The sequence below is a fragment of the Megascapheus bottae genome, chromosome 6, assembly GCF_031878675.1.
Source record: "Megascapheus bottae isolate mThoBot1 chromosome 6, mThoBot2.hap1, whole genome shotgun sequence".
Classification (NCBI taxonomy): Eukaryota; Metazoa; Chordata; class Mammalia; order Rodentia; family Geomyidae; genus Megascapheus; species Megascapheus bottae.
Window position 1 is genome coordinate 68,075,580 of NC_143514.1, and position 11,439 is coordinate 68,087,018.

General features: G+C 51.9%; 1 protein-coding gene across 1 annotated transcript; it reads right to left on the reverse strand.

The window, feature by feature from the left end:
• Positions 1-364: 364 nt before the first annotated feature.
• On the reverse strand, positions 365-3,438 carry Gpr3 (G protein-coupled receptor 3). The gene is made up of 2 exons (XM_090333834.1): positions 3,361-3,438; positions 365-2,314 (listed from the first exon to the last, which is right to left on the reverse strand). Exon 2 carries the CDS (start codon positions 2,307-2,309, stop codon positions 1,317-1,319), a length of 993 nt encoding a protein of 330 aa, XP_090189960.1. The 5' UTR covers positions 2,310-2,314; positions 3,361-3,438; the 3' UTR covers positions 365-1,316.
• Between the last annotated feature and the right edge of the window lie 8,001 nt (positions 3,439-11,439).

Sequence of the window (11,439 nt, forward strand, 5' to 3'; positions counted from 1 at the left end):
GCCTGGCCACAATTTACAAGTACTAATAGAGGAAAGTGACTATTATTATGAAGGAATCTGACATCCTGTGAGCGCATGCTTCATGCCAGAGCCCCAAACTCGCTACTGTGGGCAGGATGTGGGCATGCTCAACCAAGAACAGCCCATTACCTTGCTTCCTGCCCCCAGGGGGAGGGGAGGTCCATGCCAGGTGGATACTGACATCCTGAGGGGGGGAGGGGCATCAGACACACTCCACCCTGGGTGCCAGGGTCTTTTTATTCTGTCTTGGTCCTCTCCTTCTCAACTCTCCTCCACCAGGCCTCTAAACCCTGCATAAACACACTCTTAGAAACAGGTATCACAAAATCATTTATTACTTAGTTGGGTTGGGAGAGGAACAGGGAATGCACTGGGGGCCAGTACCCCGGTTTGGCAGAGGGGTGGGGTTTGGCTTTTGCCCCAACTTCCCTAGGGCACCTCAGGGTGAGGCCAGGGTACCAGGCCATGGCTGTGGCGCTGGATGCCAGACTGGAGTTAAGAGTTGGGGTTGCATTTTCTAGTCCCCGACTGCCTGGCCGGGAATGCAATTCCCCAAATTTACCACCAGATGGCAGCGGGGCCCCAGCGCGGAGGAATTGTCGGTTTCTCAGGTGATGGCTTCTTAAAAAAATAAAAAACCAGAGGCTGGTGTGTTCCCTTGCAGACCTGAGGAGGGCAGGCCTGGGGAGAAGGCTCTGGTTTCTATGATCTCTTTAATAAAAAATAAGCAAAAAATAATTAACAAAATACATGATTTCTCTTTCTCCATACCCCCTCCAGGAACTGAGGTTAGAAATGGGGGGTGAGGACTGGAAATACCCTAGATTTCAAGGTGTGGGTCTGTTTTCTCTTCTAACCACCCATAAATAAATTTATAAATATAAATAATAAATCTAATTTCTTTGTATGTGCACATGTAGAGAGATATATAGATTAATCTTTTTCCTGTCTAGGCAACTAAGTGGCTATCCTCTCTGACTCAAAAATTCACAAGTAAAGTGACATGGCCAAGGTCAAGTTTCAGGAAGAGGAAAGTTTGAGGACTTGGAATGGCACTGTAAGATTCCCAGCATTCTGGAACTGCAAGCCACCTGGGCAGTGGGACATTTCTGAGTGGAACCCTGGTAACCTGGAACATTCTTGAACCCTGGAGCCAGCAGGCCTACAGGGACCTTGAACAGAATCCCGGAACACCCAATGTCCTAGAACTCCAGAACCAGCTGGGTCTTGAGAGGTGTGGAGCAGAGGAAGTTGCACTAGAGCAACTCACCAGGGCAGCAGGGCACTAGGGATAGCTAGACGTCACTGGGGGAACGGGACCGAAAGGGGATCTTGGAAGAGGAGCAGCAGCAGCAAACAGCCCACAGCACCTTCTGCACATCCTGGTTGCGGAAGGCGTAGATGACGGGATTGATCATGGAGTTATAAGTGGCAGGGAGCAGGGTGAGGTACGTATAGAGGGATGGGGAGTTGGCATCACCCAGCAGGCAGTAGACGGTGAAGGGCAACCAGCAGGCAGCAAAGGCGCCAAGCACCACAGCCAGCGTGGCGATGCCCTTGCGGGTGGCCACGTAGTGGGAGGCGGGCAGCAGGTGCCGCTGGAGGGCAATCTGCTGGGCATGGCGGCAGACAATGCGGCAGATCTGGGCATAGAGCTGCAGCATGATGCCAAACACCATGAAGAAGGCAATAGCCAGGACCACCAGATGGTTCTTGGAGAGTGGATATACCACACCGCACGTGGTCAGGCCATCCAGGCAGTTCCAGGCCAATACAGGCAGCAGCCCTAGGCCCAGGGCGCTCCCCCACACCAGGGCCAGCATCACGTAGGTCCGAGTCACTGTTGTCTCTGAGTAGTAAGTGAGGGCATTGTACAAAGAAAGGTAGCGATCGACAGTGATGGCCAGGAGGCTGCCAATACTGGCAGTGAAAGCCATTGCGAGCACGCCAACCAGCACCAGACGCGTCTCCACTGAGCCAATGCAGAATTCCGCAGCAAAGTGCAGGACCAGACCTAGGCCTGCCAGCAGGTCTGCCACAGCCAGGCTGCCCACCAGCAGGAACATAGGGGCCCGGAAGGCAGGAGTGCCCACAATGATCGCCACCACCAGTGCGTTCTCACAGGACACCAGGGTGCCTGAGATGCACAGCACCACATCCCAGGCTCTGGGTGCGGGCAGCAGGGCAGTTGGGCCAGTGGGCCTCTCTTCTGGGTCTCCGGTGCTCACATTCACAGTGCCTGAACCAGCTGAGAGCCAGGCCAGGGAGCTGCCTGCACCCCACATCATGATACCTGCAGGAGAAAGAGCCTGTGAGATGCTTGCAGGGCTGGGTGCTCACAGAAGGGGTCTAGAGAGGGTGGGATGCTTTTGTTGGGGGGATACCTGTTGGGGTGTCATTGTTGTGACCCCAGTTCATGCGCTGGGGCTCTTCTCTAGATATCCATTCTCCCCAGTGCCCCCAGGCCTCTTAACAGGGGGTTCTTTTCCTGGAGATCCCTGTCTTGGATACCTTCACCCTCCCTTCCAGTTCTCTGGATCCAGCAGCTCTCTTTTCCCACGTGTGTGATCAGAAGCGACCAAGGGCTATAAGTGAAGGGAGAACCACAGGATCCAGGAGATGCCCTGAAATAGCTCAGGCGTGGGGAAAGAGAGATGTGGGGTGGGGGTGGGGAGATGACACTCATCTCTAAAAGGAGGCAGCGGTGCTTCCTTCCTTCCAAGAGAATGACTGAGGCTCCCGACCCCTCACGTCAGAACTGCCAGGCCCAGGCTCCGCCCCCGGGGAGAGCGCGTGAGGCTCCTGACAGCCTCCACCTGACATTCCTGGGGTAACAGCACCTGCAGACTCAGTCTCCCCCACACCCTCTCCCAGACTTCTGTCAGCAGCCAGACGTCTTTTTCTACCTAACCCCTAGGTCTCTGTAAGAGGCACCCCTCCTGGAAGCTTAGATCCCTGAGTCCGACCCCTCCATCTGCCGGGACACCAGCGTCTGGGCCTGACTCCGCCTTCTGCCTGGATCTGGACCCGCCGGCTGCTCGGGTGCCTGGGTCTCTGCCCGGGACTCGGCCAGCCAACCTCAGGTGCCAGTCCTTCCTCCCAGGGCCTGGGATCCCTCAGAAATGCTCATCACCCACCCCACCCCCTATCACCACCCCAGGTCATCCAACTGGCTGGCCCAGCCCGCAAACGTCCGGGGCCCCGCGGGCTAACCCAGCATCGGTTAACCCAGAATCCCAGCGTCGACCTCCGACCCCGGTCAGCTGCACAGAGCTTTCCGACTGCCCGAGGTCCTAGTATCCTGAGTGCTCTCCCGGGCGCTGGATGCCCGCTACTCACCGGTCCAGGCCGGGCGCGGCCGGGCCGCGGGGAGGCTCTGCTTGGGTCCTGGCAGCGCAAGGTGTGCACGGACCCCGAAAAGCCCCCGCGGCCGCGGGAGAAGCAGCGTGAGTCACCCCGCCCCGCCCCGCCCCCGGCCACCCGTTCAGTGACGTCAGCAGCCAGTTCAGCCAATGGGCGCGGCGCGCTGGGGCGCAGCGCGGTGCGCGGCATAGTAATGAGGTCTCGCGCCGCCCGCTCCCCCATTCATAAAAAGAGACCGTGGCCCTGGCCCCGCCCCCTCCCGCACTGGCCCGCGCTGTCCTTGACGCGGCGCCCTCTGCGGGCCGGGGGATTTCGGGGGCGATGGTGGGAGAACCCCGGCCAGGTCGGGGTGTGGGGAGGCTGAGGGGGGTGTCGCGGGGAGAACGGCAGGCTGGAGGCCCGGATAGGCGGTGGGGTGGTAGGACACCCTGTTGGGGTGACCGGAAGCAGTTGACAGCCTCCAGGTGACAGAGGCGAGCCATGGGCTGAATGGGCGTCCCCGGTGGGATGACAGGGTTGAGTTGCCGGTAATGGGGCCTGGAGGTGACAGTGACGGGAGCACGAGGGGGCAGGAAGTGGGTGGCTGTGACGATGACGATGTGAGCACGGTGACAGGATGGGGGGGTGATGGTGCAGGAGGGCAGAGCCCCAGGGACGTGAGCACGGTGACAGGATGGGGGGGTGATGGTGCTCTGCCCCCGGGGCCACCGTGGCAACTCAGGCCGACTCTGCTGCGTGGTGAAGAACGGGATCCAGGGTGGCAGTGGCGCAGAAAGATGGGGTACCCAGGTGAAGGGACTTGGGGTCACCGTGACGCTGTCAAGTGCTAAAGGAGGGCTGCAGGGTCCTGAAGATCTCAGGTGACTGGGGACCAGGCCCCAGGGACAGAGGGTCTGGTGGACACTGGTGGCCAGGTCGCCAAGTGGGTACCGGGACAGGTCCCGTGATGCTGGGGCCGGGATAAGGAGCTCAGTGACGTCACTGCCCAATAGCGCCCTTGCAGAATGCGCCTGGCAAGATTTCTAAATCTGAATTATTTATTCAAGGATCTGGAAGGCCCGCGGGGTGGAGGGGGGGTGGAGTACTTCCCTGAAGCAGCAGGAGATGGGCAGTCGGGAAGAAGTTGGGAGAAAACCTGGCAGCTGAGTCCTCAAGACAGAGGACAGGACCCTGGCAGCTTCCCCAGTGGTGGATGGGCATGGAGAAAGAGGTCCCTCTCCTCTCACCCAGCCTGCCCTTAACCTCACAGAACCCCACACCCCTCCTGCCCCCAGCTCCCGACCCAGGGAGCTGCCCCTTGTCTAGGTCTGCAGATCCCATCCTCACTAAAATCATCTAGACTCACAGAAGAGCAACGGCGCCCAGGATCAGGCCTGGGGAAAGTGGAGCAAAGATCCCAGATCTTCCATCTCAGCAACACCTGTAGCTCCCTCAGTCGGGGTCCACTGGGCAAGTGTGGGGTTTGGGTGTGGGGCAGTGGACCTAGGAAGAGGAAAGAATGGGGCTGAGGAGAACGGGGTTTGTTTGGATGTGGTGAGGAGGGGTGCTTAGTGAGAGGAGGTGATCAGGAGTAAAACAGAAGCCAGGCGCAGGTGGCTCATGTAATCCTAGCTACTAAGGAGGCTGAGATCTGAATATTGTAGCAGTTCAAAGCCATCCTGGGCAGGAAAGTCCATGAGACTCTTATCTCCAATAAACTACTCAGAAAGAGCCAGAAGTAATGTGGTACTTTGCCTCAAGTGTTAGCCGTGAACACAGAGGCTCGGGGACAGTACTCAGGCTCTGAGTTCAAGCCCCAAGACTGGAAAAAAAGAAAAAGGAAAGTAGACTAGATTTAGATTCCAATGCCTCCATGCCCTAGGCTCTCTTTTCTTCCTCATCTCTAAAATAGGGGTTTGGAAGCTGGGTGTGGTGGCTCATGCCTTTAATCCTAGCTACTCAGGAGGCTGAAATCTGAGAATAGCGGTTCAAAGCCAACCCAGGCATTAAAGTCCTTGAGACTCTTATCTCCAATTAATCACTAGGAAAAAAAATGAAGTGGCAGGAGCCTTCAGCTGAAGAGCTCAGGGATAATGCTCAGGCCCAGAGTTCAAGGCCCACAACCGACATAAATAAATAAATAAATAAAATAAGGGTTTGGGCACTGGGGGCTCATGTGTCTAATCCTAATACTCAGGAGGCTGAGATCTAAGGATCACAATTCAAAGCCAGCAGGAAAGTCAGTGCAGTAACATTTTAATCTCCAATTATTCAGCACCAAAAGGCACACTGGAGCTGTGGCTCAAGTGGCAGAGCTGCAGCCCTGAAGGAAAAAGCTAAGGGAGAAGGGAGAGCACAAGACCCCAAGTTCAAACCCAAGTGCTAGCACAATAATAAACAAACAAACAAACAAACTAGAAGCAACATTAATGGCTGTGTCTGTCTCAAGGCGCGGTCCTGCCTGTTACCAGCACTGGCTATGTATTGATGGTCAGCGGATGACACTGGGGAGGCATAGGTGAGCACTGGGTAACTGAGGGTCTAGAAGTAGAAAACCTTAGCCAGAGGGCTGGGAGTTTGGCCTAGTGGTAGAGTGCTTGCCTCGCATGCACGAAGACCCGGATTCGATTCCTTGGTACCATATACATAAAAAAAAAAAAAAAAAAAAAAGCCAGGGCCTGGAGTTTGGCTTAGTGGTTAAAGTGCTTGTCTAGCATGCACAAAGACCCGGGTTTGATTCCTTGGTACCACATACATACAAAAAAGCCAAAAGTGGTGCTGAGGCTCAAGTGGTAGAGCTCTAGCCTTGAGAGAGTCCAAGGACAGTGCTCAGGCCCTGAGCTCAAGCCCAGGACTGGAAAGAAAGAAAGAAAGAAAGAAATAAAGAAAGAAAGAAAGAAAGAAAGAAAGAAAGAAAGAGAAAGAAAGAAAGAAAGAAAAAGAAAGAAAGAAAGAAAGAAAGAAAGAGAGAGAAAGAAAACCTTAGCCAGAGGAGAGGTTGGAGGGCGTTCACACTTTGAGGGCCAGGCTGTGCTGTGGTGAGCCATTCCCGTTCCTGGCCTTTGTGCTGGCTGTTTCCTCGCTTAGACCCTTCACGTTCTCCAGATCTGTTCCCCGTGTGTTCTAAACCACACTCCAGCAACCACTGTCCTAGACGACCCACCCTGTCCCCTTGCCTTCTTTTCTATTATTTCCAGAGCCTTCTATTATTTTTGTAACTTTCCTAAAATCACATATTTATCCATGTTTCCTTCTTACTTTCTTTGCTACATGTTGGCTCCAGACTATAAACTCCGTGGGAGCAGTGAGCAGGGTCTGTTTTCTGCTACAGAGCAGCCCTGAGGGTGTGCAGTTATCCTAGAAATACCACTGAAGGATGAAAATGACCAGAGCAGCTAGGAAAAGGGAGTCACAATATGCCTGGTAGAGATGTCCCAGAGAAGGGACAAGTACACTAGCACCCCATGTGTCCATCTTCTCCCCCATCTGAGTTGGGTCCCAACGGAGCTCTGGTCTCAGAAAAGAGCAAAAGGTGTGGGGAGGTTGATCTGAAAGTAAGGCCTTGCAGCTCATTGATCCTCTGCTGGACACTCTGGTCACTACACTGTCATTCATCATGTTGGCCTTGGGACCCCTAACTGTCTTTATTCTGTTCCCCTGTCCTCTAGCTGTCACCTCATACAGACCACATCCTTCAAGTCTGTGTTTGGATTGATTTTTCTTGGTAAAATAACCTTAAATTATACCCAAATTAATTGCATTGTTGCCACCCAAACAGGATCTGAATCCAAATGTCAAGATAACATCTTTGTGGTCTTACATATTCTAGCTAGAATTTTCCTAATTATTATTTTTTGGTCAGTCATAGGGTTTGAACTCAGGGCTTAGGCATTGACCCTGAGCTCTTTTGCTCAAGATTAGTGCTCTACCACTTTGAGACACAGCACCACTTCTGGTTTTTCAGTGGATAGCTGAAGATAAGAGTCTCATGAGGACTTCTTTAGGCTACCTTCAAACCAAGATGCTCAGATCTCAGACTTCTGAGTAACTATGATTACAAGTGTGAGCCTCTGACACCGCACTATTTTTTTTTCTGAAGGGTGACTCATGGGGCTTGAACTCAGGGCCTGGACAATGTTCCTGTTTTAGTGCTCAAGATTCATGCTCTATTACTTTGGGCCATAGCTTCATTTCTGTTTTTTTTTTTTTTTTTTTTTTGCCAGTCCTGGGCTTGAGCTCAGGGCCTGAGCACTGTCCTTGGACTTTCTCAAGGCTAGAGCTCTACCACTTGAGTCTCAGCACCACTTCCAGCTTTTTCTGTATATGTGGTACCGAGGAATCGAACCCGGGTCTTCGTGCATGCTAGGCAAGCACTTTAACCAGTAGGCCAAACTCCCGGCCTCATTTCTGGTTTTGTAGTGGTTAATTAGAGATAAGAGTCTCAGAGACTTGGGCCAGAAGTGTGGCCTAACAGTGGCATGCATGAAGCCCTGGGTTCGATTCCTTGGTACCACATACCCAGAAAAAGGCAGAAGTGGTGCTGTGGTTCAAGTGAGAGTGCTAGCCTTGAGAAAGCTCAAGGACAGTGCTCAGGCCATGAGGTCAAGCCCTAAGACTGGCAAAAAAAAAGAGTCTCAGGGACTTTCCTGCACAGGTTGACTTTGAACCATAACCCTCAGATCTCAGCCTCTTAAGTAGCAAGGATTACGGATATAAAATACCCGCAGTCAGCTACATTTTTCCCTATTTTCTGTCTTAGTTACTGCTGCCATCTGGGGTGAAGGCCATCGGCAATCACTTGTTTCTGCTGAAGGAGGAGATTAGTCATGAACTTCCGCTCTGGATGGTCATGGTATCTCTCACAATGGAAGTTACTTCTCTGGCAGCCAGAGAGGAAAACAGCCTTGTTTCTGACCCTGAGAAACCTGGGACACGTGAGAGGCTGATGAGAAGTCACAGACTTGCATGCGTGCCCTTTCCCATGCAGTGAAATTACTCATGTTAAGAGAAACACTAAGGACATCAAGTCTCCCCTCCCCTTTGCCTCTACCTCCCTGCTTCCTTCCAATGACACACCCTCCAGTCCTTCCTGCCTACCACACTCCCATATCTCCGGGAAGCCCAGAGAATCAAAGGGCTTACCTCAAACCACACAGTAAACAGCAGAACTGTTGTCTGGAGCCAGATCTATTTGTAACCAAGCTTACAGGACCTTTCACTTAGAGGGGGCTAGAGATGAGGTTCTCCTCAGTTAACAATACATGCAGTTCCCCAGGTGGCCACAAGATGGCTCACCTCACAGACAGGTCTAAGGGTCTAAGGCCTGGGAGTGTGACCTAATGGAGAGTGCTTGGGTAGCATGCCCAAAGCCCTGGGTTGATTCCTCAGTACCACATACATAGAGAAAGCTCGAAGTGGTGCTGTGGCTTAAGTGATAGAGCGCTAGCCTTGAGAAAGCTCAAGGACAGTGCCCAGGCCCCGAGTTCCAGCCCCAGGAGTGAGAAGGAACAAACAAACAAACAGATCTAAGGGCAGGGGTTTGTATGCCTGAGAATGTTCATGTGTGTGACACCCAATCTCCACATCTGAGTCTCTTGTCCAAGACCCAGAATCTGGGTATTGTCACTAAGTGTTTTTTGTTTGTTTGTTTGTTTTAACCACAGGCCCATTCACTCAGTCAATATTCATTGCTGGCCCTCTGGACAGAAAGATAATCTGGCCATAGTCCTGTTTAACAGTTAGTACATATTTACTGAATATATTTGCCAAACATGCAGAACACATCCATCAGCAAACATAACTCCTTGTCTTCTTCAAGAGCTTCCACTTTACCATGGGTAAAATGGAGAAATGAGCAGCTACAAAGAGATGTGTTTTTTGTTGATGTTGTTATTGTTGTTTTTGTCTTGACCATTAGACTCGTATCTCCAAATAACTAAAGAGCAGGAAGTAGAGCTGCTAGTGGAAGCACTAGACTTGAGCAAAAGGGCTAGAGACAGCAGCTAGACCCTGAGTTCAAGCCCCAGGACCAGCACGCATACACACACACACACACACACACGCATACACACACACACACACACACACACACACACACACACACACACACTCACGGATCCTTTTAGGGTCTCACAAATCAGTGGACCAAACAGACACATTTACAAACGGTCCTAATATGGTACAATGTGGGTACTGATGAATGTCATCATCTCCTGACCTCTGTGTTGATAGCCAAGGAAAAAAGCTAAATGTGATTTACTATCTCTGACACAGGCTCCAGAAGGAATGGCAAGCATTGTGATAAAGAACCAGGAGAGAATCACTTAGGTAGAGAAATCATGGGAGCAAGTCACTGGAGAGGCAGAAGAGTTTTAAACACAGGTTGCAGGTTGTACCCAGTCTCCAATCAGTGGGAGAGTTTCAGAAGAAGAGTTCAGCTAAACAGAGAGGATCCCAGCGGGCCTAAGGCAAAGGAATGGGCTCGAACTCAAAGCTGTGGCACAAGACAATCCCTGGGACTCGTAGGATGCCATAAGCTGGAAGGAAATGGTGGTTTTAGGCAGACATAATGCCTCATTTTTTCCAAGGATCCCTGTTTTGGGGGTGACCTGAAGGATCTATCAGCCCTGATAGAATCAGGGTTTCAGGACCCCCAGGAAATAGAAAAAGTAGGCTAGGAGTAAGGACTGCTGTTCTATCTTCTTAGTAAAAAGGACCATAAGGAGAGCCCATGACAAGCTAGAGACTACGAGAGCCAAAGTTGCTAACTGAAGAGTGCATGGTTTCAGGAGAGCCTCACACTGTCCCTTGGGGACAGCTTGGGGAGGAGACTGGAGGATCAGGGTAGTAAGTTCAGCAAGGGAACATGAGGAAGTGGCTCAAGAGATAGAGACGTGGAGTTTGAAGGATTTTAACTTGACGGGCTAAAAGAGGGAGATGTGAACAGAAACCATGAAGCCCAATACAGAGGCTGACTGAGGGGACGATGGAGCCTTCTGGCTGGGGAAAGGCAGCAGAGTGCTTGAGAAGCTTCAGGGATCTGAAAAGCAGGGATCCCCAGAAAGCACAGAAGGAAGAATAAGCTCTAGCTTCCTTGCATTCTGGCTTCACAGCTTGGCTTGTTGCATTATATTGGTCCCCCTAGCAGCCTGCAAATTGAGGACAATACCGCTTATGCCAAAAGGGTAGTGGTAGATCTTAGAGGAGAAGCTCTTAGGAGAATATACATTCTTCTGGCAGTTAGGGCTCACTGATAGTTCTGTTATTAGTTAGATGTACGGCAGCTGGAGAGCCAGAGCTGGAGTTGGAGATGACAGATTTGATGGTTTTTATTTTTCTTTATCTATGTGTGCTTGAACTCAGAGCTCTCGCTTGGCTTTTTTTTTTTTCCTCAGGGAAGGTGGTCTACCACTTTACAGCCATCCCTCCATCTCTGGCTTTTTGCTGATATATTAAAGAGTCCCACTGATTCTGCCCAGGCTGGCTTCTAATTATGATCTTTCAGATCCAAGCTTCCTGAGGAGCTAGGTGTGAGCCAACCACCAGTGCCCAGTTGTTTTTTTCTTGGTCGTGAGGCTTGAACTCGGCCTGGGTGCTGTTCCTTAGCTTTGTCCCTTAAGGCTAGTGTTGTACCACTTGAACTTCAGCTCCACTTCCGGTTTGGGGGTGGTTAATTGGAGATAAGAATCTCTGAATTTCCTGCTTAATAGCTCTTAAATGGGAACTGATAGCAGAGGCCTGGCCAAGATAATCCAGGAATAGGGTGTGGAATAGGGTTCAGGACTACACTGAGTCACTACTGATTGAAATGGGGATATGAGTAGGAAGAGAAGGAAAGAGGAGAAAGGTAAGAGGAGGAGGAAGGTAAGAAGAGGAAGAGGAGAAAGAGGAGGAGGGGGAGGAGGAGGGGGGAGGGAGAGGAGGAGGGGGAGGGAGAGGAGAAGGAGGAGAAGGAGGAGGAGGGGGAGGAGGAGGGGGAGGGAGAGGCAGCCTCTAAGGTACCTGAGAGCTGGCTGAAGAAGGAGGGAAAGAACCTACAGACGTAGGTGCTGGGTGGGGCAGCAGCGCGGTCATGGA

Bases quoted from the DNA above. Each gene is read 5' to 3' on its own strand.
- Gpr3 (XM_090333834.1), bottom strand. From the start codon at position 2,309: ATGATGTGGGGTGCAGGCAGCTCCCTGGCCTGGCTCTCAGCTGGTTCA.